This window comes from Tripterygium wilfordii, chromosome 19, assembly GCF_013401445.1.
Source record: "Tripterygium wilfordii isolate XIE 37 chromosome 19, ASM1340144v1, whole genome shotgun sequence".
Taxonomy (NCBI): Eukaryota; Viridiplantae; Streptophyta; class Magnoliopsida; order Celastrales; family Celastraceae; genus Tripterygium; species Tripterygium wilfordii.
Genome location: NC_052250.1, coordinates 10,017,835 through 10,041,455, shown reverse-complemented (window position 1 = coordinate 10,041,455; position 23,621 = coordinate 10,017,835). Strand labels below are relative to the sequence as shown.

The window sequence follows — 23,621 nt, the reverse complement described above, 5'->3', positions numbered from 1 at the left end:
ATAGTCCGTGAACTACGATATGCATTGAACTACCATAAGTTCAATGCCCCATATGATAGATGGATGATAATGCCTGATATGGGACATATCATAGCTACGTGCTACACTTGTACATTGTGTTTGATTTCAACAACAATGCTTGACTTTTCTTCCATTACGAAGAACAAAAGCATCAAGTCGCCATCCACTAGAGTTGACAATTGGCTTTATAAATGGAAATCATTTTGTAAAGGTGTATCTTAGCTCTCATTCCACCAATAGCAGTGTTTTGGCAACATTTTCGAGACATAGATATGTTGGGGTGGGAGGCTATTTACACACCACGCATTAATCGGTTTAAGAGTCTTGTAGGATCAGAGACAGCAACAACAGATTCGATTGATCTCACAACAGATGGACTTATCTAATGTACTATTAGTGCGTGGAATTTTTGGGCTTTGACGTTTTGGCCTCTGATGTCTATTTAGTCTACTATTGGGTAAATGTTTGATGTGGGGTATCCTTTTCTAGTGGAGTGGTCTATATACTTTAGCTCTGGTTTTGTGGGCTTTGGTTTACTTTTGGCTCTACAGTGGTTTTCTTGCTTGTGGCGTTGTTGGGGCTCATCTTCTATTTCTTTTGGTATTTATGATGGTTTGTTGGGCATTATTTGGCTTTTGATGTTTTGGGAATTCTCAGTTCTGGCATGCTGTGGGTTTGGGTTACTCTTGTTTTGGGTTGCTTTGTAGCCAGTGGCTTGTAATTTATTTTCTCAGTATCAATAAAATGCACACAGATTTATCAAAAAAAAAGTGCTTGGAAATTTAAGCATTTGATTCTGAAGTATTTTCTGCTGTTTAAGGTCAACATCAATAATTAATATACATGTTAGCTTCTTAATTTGCTTGTGTAACTACACTCTGGATTACTTATCAATGATATTTTCTTAAATTTTCTAGTTACAGTGACACTTTTGATATTCTTCTTACCTCAAATAGTGAACTTTTTCATGTGCCTTGTTGTTCATTTCATTTTGTTGCTCATCATGTGCCTTGTTGTTTTGCATTCTTTAGATGACGAGGCACTTAGAATAACAAGGCACTGCTGATAGTTTTAGTTTGTGATTTCCAAGCCCACATGTTACTACTTAATGTCACTATAGGCCACTAGAAGGAATCATGCATTTTTAGTTTGGAATTTTTTTTGTCGAACATGTTTCTCAAACTTGTTTCTTGACAGAACAATGTTTAGAACTAATAGATTATTTAGTCAAAGTGTTGTATTTAACAAAAATAGTGTGGATGTGCTTTAATAAAAAATGATTAAGGGTATAATAATAAATTTAGGGTGATGTATTTATAAAAACACATATATTTTAAATTTATGTTGTAGTGTATTTAACAAAAGTAGCGGTGCATTTAACCGCCCCCATTCAATTATTCTCCCTCCCCCACAAGACCCTCTCCTCCCAGACCTCATAAAATGTAGTAGGCTTTTTTACTTGTAGATGTGTTTGGTGCACTATTGCTATCAACGGTTGGTTCTTGTAAATATTTTCACTCGGGCCGATTTTTTTATTATTCAATATGTAATAATCAATGCCCGATCAGTCATGTGGAAACTTCGGTATAATCGACCATTCGGTTTTGGGTCGGGATTTTTAGATTTTATAAAAATGGTCTTTTTTGGTAATTGTAATGGAATGAAAAACTTAATCAGCAAATGCCATATTAGTATCTTTTTGATAAATGTCGAACACATAGGTACAACTAAAATTCTTTCTTCTACATAAATACATGTGATTCCACATAATCCCGAAATGGTCATTTTCCAAAAAATATGATATATCTGATATGTATTTTGTTTTTTTGCGTTTTTCTTCTTCTTTCTTGTTCTTCTTCTTCTACATTGGTTCCAATAGAATTGGTATCAAGTTTAAAGTTAGGGTGATTATGGATTAAACGATATGAAGGTTGAGTCTTGACTACACAAATTTGAGTAGTGGACACAAAGCCAACCATCCTAGGCTACCAACAAATATCCAGAGAAACAAAAAGTAGATGCCCAAAGCCTTTTTCCAAAATCATACCTACAAAAGCTAAGAGCATCCATGGCAAGGGTATTGTTACTAATGTTATTGTTTTCAAAAAGTAATATTAGACTAATATTTACATATATTATAATATTACGGTTTTGAAAAAAAATAACATTAGACTAATATTTATCTACATTATAATGTTATTATTTTGAAAAATAAAAATATTAGCATACCTATTTATAATGCTATTGTTTTGAAACAGTAACATTATACTAATGTTAATGTTTTGAAATAATAACATTAGACTAATATTTCTATAGACTGACTTTACATTCAAGCTAAAACACAATATTTTGTAATGGAACCGCTAATAGAAACTCATGTGACAATCACAATAAATAACAATTAAATTATTTAACCAATTAAAAAGGAATAATCATAAAAGTTTGATGGGTAAACTAACTTCTTATCTCCATATTCGATAAAGTATTATTGAAAGTGGATTGTACATGTGTAGAGATAGTAATAGCTATTAGGTCCAAAGTTGAGCAAATGTCAATACTTGTTGAAGAAAGTCTTAAGCCGACATGACTTGGATTTATTGGCCGAAAGAATGGCATTCTATGCAGGGCATGTTTGCAAATATGAATAGTTATATTAGGGTAAAAATGTAATTAATCATTTTATGGGTACTTAGGTGCCCATAAGTTTTTTTAGTTCCACCTAGATATCCAAAAACTCTAAAATGGGTACAACAATTTCTAACCACAATTATGGTTCCAGTACCATATAATGTTGGGCTGCACCAAAATGACACTTGCATGGTTAGAATTCCTAGACAATTCTTAAACCATATTTTTGTCATTCCAGAATTGTTCATTTTTGGACAATTCTCAAACCATTTTCAATCCAAATTCCTAAAATATCGTTGCCTTTATATGTTTTTAAGCTAATACCCTCACAATCCTCACATTAATACCCTCGCAATCTCCTGTTCGGCCACCAAGATGAACCACCATGTCTGGCCATTGATTCTAGCCAATGACCACCCAAATTTATATCCCATGCCACCAGCAACAAAACTCGATCATCCCCAGCTCAAACAATGCAGGATTTTAGCCAAAAATTGCCATTGAAGTCATTGGCCATCGTGGACAAAAAAGGTTGAACCGGTCGCCGCAGGTCGCTTCATCAGTGACCACCACCACCATGAATCAACTCTCAAGGCCAAAGGCTACATGTTCCACTCCTTGGCCGGCCATAAAATTCACCAAAAAGTGCAAACCCAGTTCAGACCTGATTGGAACCAAAATGGGTGAAGCATAACTTTTTTTAATCTTAATTAATTTATTTAATCTTTTTTTATTATTATTATAAATTTTTTCTTATTTATTTTATTCAAATTTAATGCATAACACCCCTACACTTAATTTACAAAACAATTTTAACACCATATATGCTACCAACAAAAGTGCAACAAAAGACTACCAATATTTCAGGAACCATATATGCTATTTTCAAAATTGTTTACCGAACGGACCCATTAAAAGACTTTTTTGAGCACTTCACTTGCATTACCTTGGCGGCACACAGAAATCACATATACTTTGCCGCCATTAATTGTAAGCAAGTAAATTTCCATGATCACTACAAACCACATTGAAGTACACAGAACCATGAATCAAAATTATAGAATTCTAACTCACTAGGTTAAATCTTCATTACAGACTACGAAAACAGATTGAACATTTAGAAACACAAAACAAGGAATCAGAGTCACAAAATCTCAATCAATAAAAATGGTAAGAGAAAGAGAGAAGGTCGGGAGAGATGCAATTGAAGAGAAAGAGAGAGAGTTGACACACAGAATGATTGAATGCCTATAAACAATAATACATACCATAAGTCACAGGTGATATACTATATATAATTTATATATTAGTATGTTAAGTGTTAGGTAGTATACTAATGAAGAGAACCACGAGTAGGTCAGATGTCTCATAGAGGTCTCAAGTTCGAGCCTCCCCCATCCTCCTCCTCTGTATTAAAAAAAAGAGTAGTAAACTATAATATTTGTTATATTGGTTGGTTCGGTTTTAACCGATGATTTTTTTAATAACCAACCTAACAGTCTGTTCGGTCAGCCAATTAGTCTTTTTTTAACGGTCCTATTTAGGGAGAAGGTTGTGAGATTGGGGCAATATAAATTCTTGAAAATTTATGTGAAATTTTCAACTGTCAATGTTAACAGTTTTTCATTTACCAAGGTTCAAGGTTTTTGGAGGGAATTAAAAAAAATAAATATATGGTGAGAACGAAAAAATTGAAACACTCGATGTAAAAAAGACACTTGATCAAGTGGCAGATTTAAGGGGGAGGAGTACCAGTCAAGGATGAGGAAGAAACCCGAAAAATCAAATCGAATGGACCAAATTCGGTCTAAATGGTTCGTTTTTTCGCATTCTCAGTTCAATTCGGTAAACATTTTAGGTACACCTCAATTTTTGGTATTCGATCGATTAAAAAAATTGTCACCAGCCTACTGAAATAACCAAATATGCATTAAGTATAAAATATTATATATTTGTTGGCCCTCTTTTGGGCTCAACTAGAGATCTGTCCATTTTGACCTTTGGGGATAGGAGTGTTTGTAATGTGATAATGTGTGTTTCGAGCATGTCAGGACTTATTGTTAGTCTAGAAGAAAAAGATGTGTGATGGATGATGGGCCACATCAAATTATGTCATAGATTAGCTTGCACATATAAAGAATAATTTTTAAAAATATATATATATGAAACACCAAAGATTAACTTACACGTATTACCATACAAGTTGCACACACTTGTCATTCAACAATGACAAATCTGTTCTCAACTTGTCAAGTGTTACATTATATATAATTTAGTGAAAAAGTAATTAAATACAACTATATAGTATAGTTATGTATAACTATTTAGTATATTATGTACTTCTATAATATAACTATATACTTACATATTATACATTTAAATATATATTAATTTATTATGTATTATAAACCCGTGGTTCAACCTTCATCGTGTCGGTTGAATCTCGAAAATCTTGAACCTTCATACTACACGGTTTAATATATGAAACGGTTTTTAAAACTATGTTATAAAGGGGAGAGTGAGAATTCTACTAGAAATCCATAGGAGAGCTCTGATTTATTTAGGACATAGTCTCCATTCTCCACTTGAATTAGACTAATCCATTTTCATCCTTGAATAGGATTTAAACACAACGTTTTATCCATATCCTTGAGTTGGATAGGATCTTATCTCTTATCAATATAATATCTATGGGGCTTATATTAATTGTTTAGCTCAAACCCATATTGGACGAACCTGACCCAATATTTCCAATAACTACCACGAACTTCAACTAATTAACAGTGAATTGATGGTCTATTAGTTAGTGTTTGATTAATCTTCTTCATTATTTGCTAATATCAAATACGTATTGGTTGATTTGTACCTTAAAATTAAGGTTTCCTGTATTTCAACATATACCTAATTTATAATAAAAATGCCTATTTATAGTTTGATGAAAATTAATCAATAAAGATGATAGAGTTATAATAGTTTTAAAATAAAAAAAATCATCCAAAATTATTTTTAAAAAATAATATTATATTCTCAAATTTTGTAAATATATTTTATAATAGAAAATTCTATTTAAAAAATAGTGTTATATTCTCATATTTGATTCCCCTTTTGGATTGACTATTAAATATTTTATAATATTACATACTTGAGCCAAGAAAAAGAAAGGGAAATACTGTGTAGAGAAGTCTTTCAACCTTCAAGCACAAGAATAGCTAGATTGTATGATTGGAAGAGTGTTATTCATCTAGATTGTCATTTAACCTTGATCGAAATCCGTATGTTATGAGTTCTTACTTTTATGCTGTCAATAACAGTATCAGTGAATATAAACCTGTAGGGTACAACTTTTAAAAAAAGTGTGATTGTGTAGAGTTTGTTGCTTTGAATTAAAAGCACATAAAGTGAGAAAGCGTTAAAACTTGCAATAAATGGATGGAGTGATGCTCAAAGGAGACCAATTATCAATTTTATGGCGATAATAGAAAGATGTCATTCAAGAGTTGGGTCATTCAAATGTGATTCATGTAATTACGGATAATGCGCTTGATTGCAAGTTTCTTGGACTTCTAATTGAGGCCCAATATCCACATGTTTTTTGGACCAATTGCATTGTCCATATTTTGAATCTTGCAATGAAAAATATATGCTCTGCGAATAACACTTAAGAAAATACATTTATGCATGATGAATGCCATTGGATCACAGATATTGTTGGAGATGTCATGTTTGTAAAGAATTTCGTCATATGTCACTTAATGAGGCCGACAATGTTCAATGAGTTTGTGAGTTTGAAATGCTTGCATTTGCTCTTACACAATTTGCTTTGGCTATTGTGATGCTTTGACGGTTTAAGCTTATTAAAGCAGGTTTCCAGTCTATGGTTAACTGTGAGAAATAGTTAATCTTATAGGGATGAAGATGTTGAGAAAGTAAGAATTGTGAAAGAAAAATATTGGATGATCTATGTTGAAATAATATTAAATACATTATCTCTTACACGTAACCTATATATGGAATGCTTAGAGTTGTTGACACAAATATCCATTGGATTCACTTAGTCTATGACATGTGGGACTTAATGATTGAGAAAATGAATGCTTCAATTTATAGGCATGAGAGGAAGAAAGAAAAAGAGCCTACATTTTATTCTGTGATGCACTTAATATTAGTGAGTCGTTGGACAAAGAGTATGACATAACTTCATTGCTTGACACATTCTTTGAATCCAAGATAAGAAATTAAAAATATTTTTATATTTGAGTTTAGATTAAACATCTAGTGTCCATGTCCGTGTATGTGTTTCCAAGATTGTTGACGCAATAATTCTCGCAAATGCACAATTGATTGAAATAGTATAGATAATTCAAGTACGAGGTTGAATCTCTCAAAGACAAGTATAGCTTAATTGTATTACCTAACTCAATAAACTAAGTGAATACAAGCAAAGAAAAGAGAGAAGATAATTAAGCTAGAAAGAAATAAAATTCAGAATGTTGTTGGAGATTTTGTAGACAATACGAGAAAAGGCTAGGAGTAGTGAATTCACCAAGCAGTCAAATTATAAATCATAAAGATCAAGCAGACAATATCAGTCCCAATTCAAGGGTTGATTCTTTCTCAATTATGTTGGATCATTCAGTAGTGGTGCCAACAAGTATCATTAAGCAACGAATTAATCATGTTCGGTCGCAGTTGTTAACCCAAAGTCTATGACCCATCAAGATCTAAAGAACTATATAACCAATTAATCCTCTAAACCGTGGTCTAGGCCTTCAACAATAATAGTTTCAATTTTAATTCCATTAAGACACGTGAATTCTGGTAGTTCCTTAGTCTTTGCTGCTTCGTGCTTGAGCCACAAGTTTTCTTTTCCATATTAGTCTTGGATTCACCTCAAAGTAAGCATTGAACTTGGGCTTAAATCATGGGGTTAAGAAAGCTTTTTTCACCACTTTTGTACCAATTAACATACAAACAAAACCCACAAATATTCATATAATATTCATCTTACTACCAATGAAAAGAGAAAAAAAACAAGTGTGTAAAGTATGGTATAAAAATATATAAAATATCATGCTATTTGCTGTTGTTTATTAGCTCTTTTATGCAATGGAAAAAATCTAATGACTTTGACGGAAGTGGCATGCCGATAGGGAGCTTAGACAAAATGAACTATTTAATTTTCATTGCGGTGATTCTTGACCCAAGGCACAAGCTTGAATTTATTGAGTTTTCATTTAATCACATGTATGGGAAGGACGTTGGAAAGGAAATGAAAGAGAATGTGTGAGTGTTGCAACTTTTGAGATGTTCAATGATTATAAAAGAACATAATCACCTAACCAAAGTGGCTTGTGTATCATCGTTTTTTTGTTTGTGGTGTAAATCCTATTTACAGTTTCTCAATTTGTATGTAGAATATTGAGAAATTGTCGAGTGGCTGAACAAATTCCAGAGCAACTTGGGCAAATTCAAAATTAAGAATATGTAAATTAAAAAAAATAAAATAGATAAATTTTTTTAATTGATAAAGATACCAAAATGGATAATTTTTGGATACCTGTTGAAACATGTTAAATTGGTAGAGATACCAAAATAGATAATTTGTTTTCCAGCCATGGACATGGTCTTAGAATATGTCCAACCCGTAACACAAAATAGGTAAAAAACTATTTTTGGTTATCTTTTTCATTTTCACCCTTATAATCGGTACCCTAAAGTCTTACTCATTTTAGGTATTTTATTTTTCGTACCCCAAATCTGGGGTATTAGATAATCTTTTTTTATTCACTATTCTGGTTCTTCAAAACACTTCGCGTGAATCCAACATATGAAGCTAAATTAAAAGTACCCAAACATTAGATGCATTTGTAATTATAAGTTAAATTAAGCCCCTGTTTGGTATTAGTGCTGTTTTTAGTTTTGGTTTTAAAAAATAGAAAATAAAAATAGTGTCTGTTTGTATATTGTTTTCGTTTTCAAAAATTTTAAAAACAAAAAAAGAGGTTTCAAAAGTTTTTAAAACACCAAACACACAACGATCCCTTTTCTCTCTTGCATGACATGCATGCAGAACTTTGGGCCCGGGCCCTGGCCGGGATCTGTCACGGGCCGGACTTTAGGATTGGGCATCGAGTCGACTACAGGCCAGGGTCGGTTTCGGGCCGGACTATGGGACTGGGCATCGGGCTTGAGTCGATCCCGGACAAGGCTCCGAGACTTGGCCGGGCTACATGCGCTGGTCGGTTCAGAGCCGTACTGCTTGCCCAAGTCGATCTCGGCTGGGTTTTGAGCTCGATTAGATCCCGAGCAGGGCTTCGGGCCCGGGTTGTGTCTGATCCGGGTTTCAGGCCTAAATTGATCTTGGGCTTCGACACTGGTCTGTCTTGGGCCGAACTTCGGACACTGACTTTTTCTATCAATCAAGAGCAAAACTTCACGATATCTCACATGTCGATCTCATATTGAATCAAATTTAGATTTTCATTTTTTGTTTTAGATACGCAACCAAATAAGTAGTTAAATTTATATTTTTATATTTTATGTTTTTGTTTTATATTTTTGTTTTCATAATTTTTGGAATTGAAACCAAATATGACGTAACAACACTTAAAAATAATTAAGTTGAAAAATATTAAAATATTTGATATGATGAGGAAATGGTATATATGGTTGAAAAATAGATTTTCTTTAAAATAAGGGAATTGTACATCAAAAAATGGGGTACAGTGGTAGAGACTAGAGACTAGAGACTAGAGATGCGCTTACATACGTAAAGAGACTGTAAATGAGCCGGAGGCAGGCCCATGTAGAGCTTCTTTTCAATAAGAGCTTTTTAGGGCTTCGTCAAGGGTTAGCTCACTCACTTTCAGACAGTATCAGAGGCCAGAGAAAGCTTTAGGGTTTCTCTTCAATGGCAATTAAAGTCTCTTGATTATAACTGAGTTGTTAAAGCAGTTCTGGGGATCTAATGTGAAGACATGAAACACTTTCACTGTTGGTTTTGTTTTTTCCAATTTTTATTTACACTGGATCACAGACACAAGTGTCAGAAAAAAAGGAAACTGTGATATTATTATTCAACTTCTGAATTGTTCCTTTTCGGAAACTTTCATGTGAAGCAATTTGGGTTGAATCATCAAACGCACTGTCTCTCTGTTTTGTGCTTTTTTTTAATCTGTACTGTCGGAGCTGTGTGTGGTGTTTCATTTGATACCCGTGAAGTCGGTGTGAAGCTTTTTCGTAATTTTTGACTGATTGAAGCTCGCAGTAATGGATTCCATCAATTATTTGATGTACCGTATTGCGGAATACGGAGTGTCACTGGTACATTTCTATGTCTATCGATAGCGGAATTCTGTGACTCGGATCGGAGGTACTTTTGTAGGATTTCCTTTGACCTTCTTTAGTAGCAGCGATGGAGGATATTGGGTTGGTCCAGCAAGGCTGGAAATGGCTTCAAACGCAGAAACATGTAAGGTTGTGCACGAAAACTGCAGTGGCGACTGTGAGGGATAAGGTTGGAGTCTTGATGGAGCGGCATTGGCCAAAGGTGTGCAATTGGTGTTCTAGGTTTGGGCGATTAGTGTGCTTTGTGCTGATCTACTGGAAGGACTGTGTTGTGAGGGGTGTTCAGTCTGTTACCGAACTGGGTTCAGCTGCATTGTTGGTTATAATGTGGAGTTGCTTTCTTAGCCTCACTTCGATGTCTTGCTTACTCTACGTGCTTCTGAGTATGGTATGTCTTTTAACGCTATTTCCATAATCTCTGCCAGATTTTGGCTAGTTGAATTTATGATGTTTTTAATTATACTGTGGCACATTTGGGTCATGCTAAACTGTCAATTAGAACTTGTTGTCATTATTATTGTTTTATCAAACTCATAGAAAATCTAGATGCCGGTGGTTTCGCCCTTCTACATCTCACCAAAGACATCCCCATAAGTAGGAGGATATGGTTCAGCGATTCATTATCTGTCTTGCATAAAAACTTTTTCATGTAACTGGCACTTCTTTTAGAGATTGTCCATCATTAAAATATGCTCCAAGTTAATTCCCTAGTGAATATTGCCATTTTGAATGTGACACTATTTGTGATAAGGATGGGTTGGCGCCTTGGGGGTGGGGCGCACAAGGTGTAGTCTAATTGATTTTGTCACCCAAATACAAATTAGGTCTGATTGAATTGTAATGAACAAAAAGGCCTGCAAATTCTTCTAGCCCTTTGTACATTGCTTCTCTCATAAATTCAATGTTCCACACCACTTCATTGCTAATTTAAATGAAGCAATCTGGCACAGAAGCAGTTTTTCCCCTAGCAAGAGTAAATATGGTAGGGAATCTTTGAGGTCGGCTGCACTACACTATAAATCTCAATCAGTTATGCTTCTTCTCCCACTAATGAAGGAATTATTATTCTATTAAAAAAAAAGGAATTGTTATTGCTCCTTTCCCACAAAAGGCCTAATTTATTTCTCTCTTCTATACTCAATGGAGGTGGACGGATCTGTTTGATTACACCTGTCGTTGTTATTTTTGTTGTTATATATGGTTTTTTTATTTAATTATCATGAATTGAGTTTCCCATTTGGTTAATCGTGGAAGCTAGTATGAACATGAAGCATTTTTTTTTTGTTTCAATTTGTAAGATTTATCAGCCACCTATTGAAGACTCCAAAACAATTAGGCAAGAGACGCAAAAAGTTTTGAATTTATTGCATGATTGAGATTCTGGACCACAACTTAAAGATCTCATTTATACGAATGTGGTACTTCTAGTTCTTAGTTTTTCATCCTAATATTCATAGTCCTTGTGGGATTATGAAATTTGCATGGCTTAGTATTTGATTAAATCACACTTTTCTGCCTTTCTTGTCATCTTGTAACCATTTAATGGCTTTGCTTTCTGTATGCTGCATGCAATATGTTCCCTGAAAAATTCATATTTATGCATCTTTCCTTTTATGATGGCTAGTTTTTTTTTCCCACATGCCCACGAGTGAGTTGTCAAGTGCCCTCCTATTGCTGTGAGAGTAAGTTCAGGAAAAAGGACCTTTAGAGGGGACAATGACCAACTTGATTAATCTTGATGAATATGACTGTATTCTTTTATGTTCGCACTGGTAATTTATCGAATAGCGCAGCTTGTATGAAACAAATCTGAATAATGTGCTGACATTTGGAGTCCATATTTTTTAGGGTGCTGCTGGAGTTGCTGTTCGGTATTTGGGTTACACTCCTGGAATTTTCATCGTGGGGCTCTTTGCTATTTTGATAATATGGATGTACGCTAACTTTTGGATAACGGGAACATTGTTTTTAGTTGGAGGTATGTTAAAGTTCTTTATTTTTGGCCTTTGGACTTTAATTTTATTACTGTTTTCTGCTGTGTTTTTAAAACTAAATTAATGTTATTAATATTTTCTGCTGTGTTTTTACTTACTAAACTAAGTTAATGATGATAATTTTAACGATTTGATGAATGATCATTAGTTTTGTCAGCACTAGGGATCCTGCATGATTCTGAACAATGAACGGCAAATCTTGGCCTAGTGATAATGTTGCTTCACCAAAACCTGGTTGTCACATGTTTAAACTGCGGAAATAGCCTCCCTGAAATGTGTGGATAGGACAGAGTACATATTGCCTTGTTGGACCCACCCACCACCGTTTGAGCCTTGTGCTCATGGTGTTGTTTCCTTTTTCTATGACCGCATAAAATGGTTGATCTATTTTTTGTATAGAGTTAGCTTTCCAAAAATGACATGAATATAGCTATGTTTCTTGAAATTTTTTTTTTCTTTTGCAAATATATGTTAGGTAGTGGGAACTCAGCTAAATTGTGAAGTATGCATCTTCATATCTTTCTCTTTCTTTCTGCGGGCCCCCAACCATCCCCTTGCGCACCCGCACGCCAATATTTCTTCTGTTTGTGCTGTGTTTGGTATTGGTTTCCATTAGAATTTAATTCCATTTTCACAGCTTTTATATTCATTCATTTACATGGAGAGCTAAATATGTTGATCTCAGTTGGTCATACGTTTTAAATTAAACTACTCGAAAAGTCAATGTGGTTTGTGAAAGACATTTTTTTAAAACTGTTCATTGATGTTACAAAATAGTGTAATCAAGTCATTCCGTCAACTTGGTCAGTGTATGTAACAGAAAATGCCGACTTGACCATTACTTTTCATAGGAATACTTTTACTGCTCGGCTAGCAATATCTAATGTGACCGAATGACGATGAGATTGCAGAGAAATGAATCATTAAACGGGCTTTGATCTCCAGTTAAGCTGTTAACTGTATCTTCTGAAAAGTAATGGCCAAGACTGCATTTTCCATCACAACCCATTGACTCTTGTTGACAGAGTGACTTGACTGCCCAATTTTGTAACATTCAGTTACCAATTTGACCAATAAATCTTTCATTAACCAAATGGAAAATTTAGACATGTTTTGGGGATCTAATGTGCACTTTCCCCTAAATTTTATCTCTTGCCAAAATAGGAGAAAATTCTAAAATTTTAATCTTAAAGAAAAGTAAGTTAAATGTTTTCCTTTGAAATGAACGATAAAAAAATAATATTAAATGGTGCCACCCCTTTACTAGGTGAATGAGATAATAAATCTATAACATATAGTAATATATACTCATTAATGCTAAAATGTATTTGTTGTTGTTAACATTCAACCTATACCAAAAACAAAGATAACCATCTGTGCCTAACAACCAACCAAGGTTACTCCTCTTCTTGGAAAATTCATTTGTTTTCTTTCATCCAAATAATCCACCAAATGATTGTGGGGAGATGATCCATAAAAACTGGTTCTCCGTACTGTTTGGGAGTAAGGTTGTGATGTTGTGTGCATTTGCTCTCCTAAGATCCTGTCATCACCATGAGGGCCTTGTACATTGAGTGTCATTGACTAATACTATAACCTGGATGGATGGAAAAACAATAGTTTAAAATTTTGCTTTGTTCCTTAGGCTGTATGTGTAGAAGAAGTTTTTATAAAAGTGTAAAGTATGACTCCATGTTACCAAATCAGATTTAACATGTGTTTCTGATTTCCAGATTGGGTATAATGGAGTACAGAAACCAGTGAAAACATTTTTTCACCACAGATCAACAGTATTGATCATGGTTTCATATATGACTTAACTTGAAAAAAATAATTTGTAGTCTAAACCCAGTGAACAAATTTGATAGGAAAAGAGGTTTATTCTACCATTCGCGGATGACTGTCAAAAATTTCTTCAAATGGTGGAAATTAGAGCAAAATAGATTCTTGGACGTTTTGAAAGGGAAACAATATGACCAAAAGAATTTTGAAATTCACAGTGAGATGGTATTATGGTCTTAATTTTATACCTGTGCAGTTTATGCAGTCTTTCCAATTGTTTTTAGTCTTTTTCCTTTAACATTAGGTTTAAATGTTGGATTTGTTTTATTTGAGTTCCTCCCTGTTTTAGGATAATAGGTATATGGGGAGTTTCAAGTTTAGTGGAATTAGGAATTAGAATGTCCGCAATTTTAAACGAGATTGATGACTCATGATAACATTCTGAAGGCTTACCACTTGAGTCAAAACAATTGCCAACAGTATTTTCTCCACAATGATTAAACTTCTAAATTTCTATATGATCACCAACCCCTCTGGAATGGATCCCTCCGGTCATCCATTCTTCTTCCTGCTACTTGGATGCCTAGAAAAGCCACCTGGCCTGCTTTGAGGAAAGGAACTTACCTGTCAAATGGAGCAAAATTAAGAGATTCAGGCGAAGCTTGTAGTACTCTGCAGAAGCACTACTGAAGGTAGGAATCAATCACAACTACTGCCAACCATCAAACCTACAATAGATCAACTGACACTCACTTCCAATATAGAGATTGAATGTACTCTAGTGCACTACACTCAATTGCTGATTACCTAATGCTGTAGATACCCCATTCGGTATCACAATAGGATGTAAATTAACAGGCACGGACAATTGGTCAATCAAATGAGGAAGATATTGCACAATTGTAAGGCGAAGGTGACTGCACTAATCTTGTTCAAAATTCAAATAAAAGAACAAGTATTTCATCAATGAATTTCTCAGCACTGCTCGGGCTTTATCATTACTGCATTTTTCTAAGACTCTAAAGAGAATGGATTGGAGTGTAGATGTGCCTTGTTTCATTAATGCATGGTTTGGGGCTCATTGCTAGATGCAGTAGCTTGTGAATCTCCCCGTTTGTCCTGTTTGCACCTCCTTGGTGCTTCAATAAATCCTGTTTTGCATACCTTAGATTATCTTTAGTTGTTCATTATTACTTAGATCTATAATCTATTATGCATAGTTAAACTCTTATGGGTCTGCTTTTTTAGTACAATTCTTCTTTTGTTGCTAGAACAACGGCAAAAAAAGAAAGAAGAAAAGATCTATTATTTATGAAAGGTATATCCAGATTCAAATTAAACCATTTCTTAGTGTTTTCAAATAGCTGTTTAGTTTTGTATCGGTCCTATAGAGGATGACGCGGATGAAGTAATTTACATAAGACCTGAAAAACCCATTTGCTGTCAATCATCTTGCAGTTGCAGGTGAGTTATGTCCTATGATGTTTTATGCTGTTAGCATACATTTTCCTATATTTTGATTATGTATCAACCATTAGCTATCATTAGCTATCAACCATGTTCTCACATGCTGTGGACGGTGCTTCTTTAATATGTTATTTTTATAATACTTCTGCAACCTTTGAATTTTAAAAGTCGTTTTTCAAATTCAACCTTGTTGATGAGAATTTCCCTTTCTCTCTTCACATTTGCAATTTCATGGATTTGGGAAACTTTATTTTTCTTTGTGTTATTGCAGGCTATCTATTTTCACTTAACCATGCTCGGTTGGTGGTCGTTATGGAAACTATATACACAATTTATTGGGTCAAAATTCGAGTTGGATGGCTAGGAGTTTTTATCGCAATTAATCTTGCATTTTTCTCAAGCGATGCATTAAACCTTTTGCTTGAATGGTGCGACAAAATGAGTGAAACCACCGATGAGCATGAAGATTCAAAAAAAGCTGTGGAAGAAGATGACTTCTCTGCAGATTGTGAATATACGATTCCTACTGATGAACCTGAGAAGCAGCGCGCTTGCAACGCCTCCAGTAAACCAGCTGGGAGTTCCTGTGTTGTTAAGCAGCAGAAAGAGTTGTCTGCTACCACGGCAGTCAAAGGAACTAATTCGCTCGATGAGATGAAAAGAATATTAAATAGCAAAGATCATTATGAAGCACTGGGTTATCCTTGTCATAAAAAAGTTGATGCCTCAGTTTTGAAAAAGGAATATCATAAGAAGGTATGTAAAAATTCTTTTCTTTCCACCTCTCCTTTCGTTACTAACTGTAAACCATAGTTGTCCTAGCAGAATTTATTACTTGATGGGTTTCTCAGGTTTTGATATTGCCTATTGTATACGGGAGCTCTCTCTCGCCCTCGGTCTAAGCATTTCGTCCATTTCCCTCTTTTCCAATGAAGTTATACTATGCTTTCCCGGGTCTCTGTTTGTTTTTTTCTTCCACTCCTTTTATTTCTTTTTGCCACATGCAGAGATATTTTGGTTTCCTCATCCTGTGTGTGTTCCTACATGATGGTTGTCTTATTTCCTTGACATCAGCTTCTTTAAATGCATTGTGTTCAGGCCATGCTCGTGCATCCAGATAAAAATATGGGAATTTCGTTAGCTAGTGAATCATTTAAGAAACTTCAGTGTGCTTATGAGGTAGGCATATATGTTTCCATCTGTTTTTACCTCTCCTCTGTTCATGTATGTAATTATTATTTTTGTGGTCCTCTTGTTTGCTCATGATTGCATAATACTTTTAGGTTCTTTCTGATTTGACAAAGAAGAGGGACTATGATGAACAATTAAGAAAAGATGAATTCAGGACTAGGAATGTCTGCCAGAAGTCATATCATACCTCACATCAGGTATCTAATGGTTGGTTACATATTGTTTAACTTTTCCAGACTTGTAAATCTTGTATAGTTTGTCATATGATTAGCTGTAGTTTATAACTAGAGGAAAAAAGAAAAGGTAAATACAGTTGAGCTTTGCTTTGTTTGTTGTTTTTTGGGTCTTTAGTCAGGTGTGGTTTATGTAATATCAGCTGCCCTTATTGAGTTTATGATCCAATCCTTATCATGCTACTGATCTCACACATGCCTAACTATTCGTCAAGTGTCTATGCTCTCATGCAGTATTGAAACCATTTCATTTACCAATAAGAGAAAAACCATGGATAAATTATGAAGTAACCAGCAAGTATCTTGCTTTCTATGATCCTTCATTCCCTTTTAGTATGTTGGCATAGGCCGCATTGCTGAAATATAAATCTGTGTCAATTACTCAGCTTTAGTTAATGAAAATGTGTAACAACACTTCTATATGAACAGGATGGTCGGGATTATTGCTCTGAAGAGTCTAGGTGTATAGAGTGCACAAAATGTGGCAGTTCACATATTTGGGTGTGCACAAATAGGAGTAAGGCAAAAGCAAGGTGGTGTCAGGTCTGCATACTTTCCTTTACTTGATTATTGTGCTCTCTCGCTCTCTGCATATGCACATGTGCCTTGCAGTAAACTTATTTCGGCTTCAGGATTGCTGTCAATATCATCAAGCCAAGGATGGAGATGGATGGGTTGAATACAAAGGCTCATTGGTGTATGATAGGCCTAAGAAGGTAATTTCCTTTGGAGGAATGTTCATGGTCCCATGTTTTTCATTTATTCAGCTTATATTCATTTGATTGTGTAACTAGGAATTTAGAGAACTATTTTTTCATTTTTCGATATCAAAATGGATTAGAGTACACAATACATTATGGTGATTAGAGGAAGGTTCTCTTCAATAATTTTTTTTTACTTCCTTCTTAATCATCGGTACACCAAGAGGGAAAGAAGTTGTAGAAATCCATCTTGAAAGCTGCTGATTTGCAGCAGTTTAATGCTCGATGGCAGTATCTTAAGCTTATATCGTGTTGATTGATGTACGACAACGCTCAATTAGGGATAAGAATTACATTTCGGAGCTAATAAAAGATTTCTGTTGTGGATGAACAAAAGTATTTTGCAATTCGCATTTGCTGGATGTAAGAATGAGACAACACGGGAGTGAAAAATAGGTCGATTTTTGCTACATCCTAATCAAACCTATCATTATAAATTATGGAAATATGAGTCAAAGACATTTAAAAACATACTTTTCAGCATTTCTTTCCCATAATCATAGTTGTCACAAGTGCATGCCTTGCGCGCTTAATCAAGAAGCGAGCCTCGCTTCATCTTGCGCCTTGGATGCTTCAACAATGGGGCTTGATTATTGTTGGGCTTTCAGTTACGTATTTGAGAAAGCCCGACTCCTGTGCCAGCTTGTCTATCCCTAGAGCTCCTTCGGTTTGCTCCGTCTTCTTCTTCCTTCTCCTCTGTTGATCGTGCCTCTCTTGCGCTTGCTCCATCTTCTTCTTCCTTCTCCTCTATTGATCGTGCCTCTCTCTCTCTCATGTTCCGTCTTTTTCTCTCTCCTCCTCCGTCGATCGCACCTCTCTACGCCTCTGTCTCCCGCACGGTCGGGCCTCTTTCTTCTGTTAATATTTTAGGTCTGATCGATTACATATTTACATATTTTTACTTTTATTTGTTTATAAATTATATATGCGTATATAGTGTTTTTAAAATTATATATTCGTGTATATAGTGTCAGGACTCCATACATTATTTTATTTTCTCAATGGCTCAATAAATATTGAGAAATTAATTATTATGTATTTTGGGAAGACTGTATTTTCATATATTTTGTACCTGTTTTGTTATTAGTGAATAGCTTGTCTTATGTAGAAAAAAAAATAATTTTTTCATAAAAAAGGTGCTTTAGTTGATACAAAGGTGGAGATTGAATTACAAGTTCAAACAACTAACAAGTACTGCTGTTGAAATTGGAAATCATAGAACTTTGTGCTTATCTAATACTTAGTAGATAATACTTCTCCACCAAGCCACATCTATTATGTAATTTTAACTTGTAAGACATGTTGAAAAGCTTAAAGTTGAACAAAGAGTCTAAATACTGACATCTCTGGGTAGAAAAACCTTGGTTAGTAGACCAAAACAGACCAGACAAGGTATCAGAATTTCCTCTTGTATATCATTGCCAAATTGGCTACATTGGTCCTGCAAATTACTGCTTCTTGAAGTAGCACATGTTAGTCCTGCAAATTACTGCTCATCTTATATGATTATTGCTTAACTTAGCTTGAATTTGTTTATTAAATTTACTACATAATTTATGAATTTTGCGCTTCGCGTCTTTGAAGCGTGCGCTTTGAAACGAAGCGTTGCCTTTTCGCTTGAAGTACACTCTTTGCGCACTTGATAACACTAATCAATTCCTCATCTACTCTCCAGCATTTGGTTAAACCTGAGTTACTGTAATGTAGGACAAGTTACCTAGTTTCTTTTGGTAATAAGGAGAGTTCAATTATTTCCTTTTCTTATTAGAAGTTCTAGTCTGAGTAAGAATTCTGAACCGGCTGTAAAAGCTGTTATTTTTGGGTAGTTTTTGTAATTCTAGTATAATTATATTACTCTCTATTTTTAGTAGGATTAGTTTGATGTGTCTATATAAAGGCGTGAATCAGCTTGTTAGAAACAACTTTGCTATTGAATAAACTTCAGTTTTGCTGCTTAGAGGATTTTCTCTATTTCTCTGGTGGTGTTGCTGGGGTCCTCCATTTCACCTCTGCAGTTTTGTCATGAAAACAAAGCATGCATAACCGACATCATCACCTTCCAGCCACCACTCTTTCACGTTCTCAAGAAAGCCTTCTCTTTTATCCACCAATTCTCAAAACGGAAAGGAGCTGGCCCCCATTGAAACTTCCCGATTCGAGAAAGATGGGACCATGATCAGAGATTGGTCTAGGAAAGACCTTCTGAGATTCTCTGGGGAACAAATCATACCAGGTATCTGTAATCAAGAATCAGTCTGGTTTAGACATCAAAGGGGACTTTCTCAAGCTCGACCAGGTGTAGTTCCCACCCATTAGTGGAAGGTCAACTAGTTTTAGCTGAAACACCAGATCCCTGAAACTATTCATAAACTCTTCGGCAGCACTCACATTGTCTTTTGGAAGCCGAAAGGACCTCGTTCAAATCCCCACATACCTATCTATTGTCTTGTCTTATTTTGAATGCAAAAGAAATTTATTGCAAGAGCATCAAAATGGTGCAATTAAGGAGTTACAACACTGATCTGACACTGTCAAAGAAATTAATACAAGTGCCATTTAGCCTAGATTCTAAAGTATTAAGCCAGTTAACAATGAAGAAATCAATATTTTTCTCTTAATTTTGAAAGACTCCTGTTGCTCCTTTCCTTCTAAACTAGCTCCTTTCTTTCCAAACTTAGGCCGGCAGTGGGCGGGGTGGGGATAGGCAGGATGTACGCAGACCTTACTCCACATAATATGTGGTGGAACTGTTACCAGGAATTGATGATGATTTAATTAATTGCTTGAAATATCAGAATTTTATGATTTTATTGAAGCTGGAGTATGAGCTAATAATGGGTTTATTCAAGAAATGGGGAGAAACACTGAACAATGTATTTTAGAATCTCCAGATGACTCAGAAATCTGTTTTTGAAGAGAATTTTATTGAGTTTGACAACAAGAGAGTGCAAATCATGCTTGATTTCTGGGTTTTTTAGTTTTCTATCATAGTTTCATCCATGCATGGTTTATCATTTTTAACGGGGACGTTTTGTTGATCCATTTTGCATGGGGATTTTATTGTGTTGTATATATTAACTCGGTTACATGCCAAACACCCTGAGCTCTTAATTCTAGGATTTATACACAACTTTGCTTATTCTCCTTATATATCTTGTTTTAATATCTTCTGTGTTTTTTTTTTTATTATTTTTTTTTAATGAAATCTGTTCAGGAAAAAAAGGTTAAATGGCTTTTGTACTCTAGTTCAACTGAATTTCAGCTCCTCTTATGCTGAATCATTATCGAATTATTGTGCCAAATATCATCTGAATTCATCATGTTGTGAATGATTTTCTGTTACCTGTTATGTTTACCATTTTGAATCTTTGATTATGGGTTTCAGATGGAAATACCACGTGCCTTTGTTTGTGCGGAGAGCAAAATCTTTGATGTTTCAGAATGGGCTATTTGTCAGGTCAGTTTATTTCCTCCCTATTTTTCCAAGACTCGTGCAGTTAACTCTCGGTGCATGGAAAGTTCACGATGGCTCTTGTATGGGATATCTAAATTTGGTTCTTAAATTTGTTGTTGTTTCAGTGTTATATTGCTGGTGTTTGTGTGTTTTGCTGAATCCCGAAGGGAAAATAACTTTACTGCCTAGTTGCATATTTAGCTCCCGAACATCTTACAACTAATGAATTCATTGGTTTGCAGGGAATGGAATGTAGGCCAAACACTCATCGACCGAGCTTCCACGTCAACATGGTTGGTTTGGGGAAAACGCAGCAAACTAACTCAACCAGATTTCCATGGGATTTGGATGCTGAAATGATGGATGAGGATGGGGAAGAGTTTGAGTTGTGGCTTCAACAAGCTTTGGCCTCTGGCTTCTTTTGTGAGACATCTAAACGAAGAAAGAGCTGGAGTCCGTTCAAGTTGCCCCAGAAGAAAGGGAAAAAGAAGTGGCGAAGGTCATCAACCTGAGGTTGAGGGGATCACAAGTTCTGTTCCCCTACGTAGGTGAGTAAAATGAACAATGTTTTTTTCTCACTCGAAATTGCGCTTGATTTTGGCTGTGCTCTCGGTTTACTACGATAATTATCTTCAGATTTATCGTATCTGATGAATGCATCCTGACATCCGAGGAAGGAACGACTGCTATAATTTGGATGAGTTTTTGGAAAAGGCTAGTGTTTGACCGAAGTTCCATCATTTTGAAGCACAAGCTTGAGAAGTAGTGTTTCTGGGTTGCCCAAATGTTATCTATCTCAGAAAGGAAAGGAGATGTAGAGGGTGGGTGGGAAGGAGGAAAAAGACAGAAAATAGTGAGAAAAAGAAAACAACTAATATCTTTTTAACATTCATGGTAACTAAAAAAGACGTATGCTAATAACAGATGTAGAAAATCAGTTCTATATTTTATTCTCTCCAGCCATGATACAATTTGGAAATTGTCTTATTAGTTTGTCTTATAGATTCATATAGTCCGCTGTTGGGACAAGGCTGATGATGATGCATGATACAACTTGCTGTTGATACTTGCGACTAAATGTATATTATATAACTTGTATATTTTTCACATACATTTATTTATAAAAAATTGTATATTTTTCATACTGCTATATGTACTAATGCATAATGTTTTATGAAAAATATACATATGGTTTTGTTTAACTTAAAAGAATTGAGTATGAAAGAAAAGAATGTAATAATTCCCCCTCCCGCTAATTTATGTGCCAAAGTGTAAATGCACCCTCTTTTTTATTCTATACACTTTTTTTTTCTCTATACACCCCTGTCCCACCGTTGACCCGATTTCTTTTATATTTTTTTAATTTATAATTTTTTTGGTTTAAAAAAATATTATTAAAAAACAATATTATTAAAAAACAATATTGTTATCAATATAAAACATTAATCAGAAGTTATGTTTACAATGAGTTGAGATACATTTATTGAATGAAAAAACTTCTCATAATGACGGAGTTGTTTCTCATATGGTGACCATTCTGTTGTTGCACAATCATATTTGTATGAAAACCACTGGATCATAATAGGGGGCATCGGATAATTCTCACGCATGAATACCTGGACAAAGTGGTTACCATTCATATATCCAATAGTGATGACATTACGTTCTGTATGTGGAGGTGGGATGGCTCACAACGGTAAAAAAGTCAAAGATTGTACATCGATTATGAGATGCAAGATGATGTTGTACCTTGATGCGATAAGATGTCCCATATCAAGCATATTCATCCAACAGTTGATTGGTATTGGTTTATTTTCTTTGAAAAATGCAAGCGCATTTTGAATATAGCATGTCCGCTCATAACTGCCAAACAAAGATATACATACTCTTCCCAAAATGTTCTTAGCTCTTCAATTAAATCACGCCTAACAAAAGACAAAGCAAATTCACTTCCTTCGAGACCTAACAAGCCAGCAATAACTTTGAACCCACAATTATCGTTGGCTGCTACATTGATGACATTTACGACGTATCTTCTCAGTATTAGGAGAAATTTGTTGACATAACTTGGTGATGGAACTTGTCGTCCTCGTCTTGATATAGTTGATGAAGCAATGCTAATTGATGAACAACTATGACGATGAGGTACATATGTGTGTGTGTCAATTTTTAAAAAAAAGTTATACAAAAAAAATAATGTATGAAAATACCTCACTTGATCCTCCACTAGATAATCTTAAATATTCGGCCCATAACCTTATATAACTATCCATAACGTTAGAAAAATATTATAGATAAGTTACTTAAATTGTAGTGGATGAGTAACTTAATATACAAAAAATTGTAGAGTAGAACATACGAAAAAAAAAAGATGTAGAGAAAATGATAATAAAGACATGTATTTATAATACTTGAAAAGGGTATTACAATAATTTAACATAAGTATAATAATAAATAACATACAATAAATATACATCATAAGAATTCAAACTAAAATAATTACAGACATACAAAAGAATTTATATCATAAAAATTATAATTCAAACTGAAATTATTACAAACATACAAAAAAACTCACTTCATAAAAATTCAAACTAGAATAATTACAAAAATACAAAAAAATCTCACACCATAAAATTTATAATTGATATAGTTAGAAACATAGAACAAAATATTAGTACAAAGTATTAAAATAAAAATTCTAATATTATTTTTTAATAGTATTATTTTTTGAGCCAAATAA

At 34.5% G+C, this 23,621-nt stretch overlaps 1 protein-coding gene across 1 annotated transcript; it reads left to right on the top strand.

Moving 5' to 3' along the window:
- Nucleotides 1–9,489: 9,489 nt before the first annotated feature.
- Nucleotides 9,490–22,022, top strand: LOC119985135. The gene is made up of 10 exons (XM_038829322.1): nt 9,490–10,384; nt 11,845–11,974; nt 15,511–15,995; nt 16,338–16,418; nt 16,523–16,627; nt 17,093–17,206; nt 17,296–17,379; nt 20,810–20,881; nt 21,121–21,426; nt 21,515–22,022. Exons 1-9 carry the CDS (start codon nt 10,064–10,066, stop codon nt 21,388–21,390), a joined length of 1,662 nt encoding a protein of 553 aa, XP_038685250.1. The 5' UTR covers nt 9,490–10,063; the 3' UTR covers nt 21,391–21,426; nt 21,515–22,022.
- Nucleotides 22,023–23,621: the final 1,599 nt, after the last annotated feature.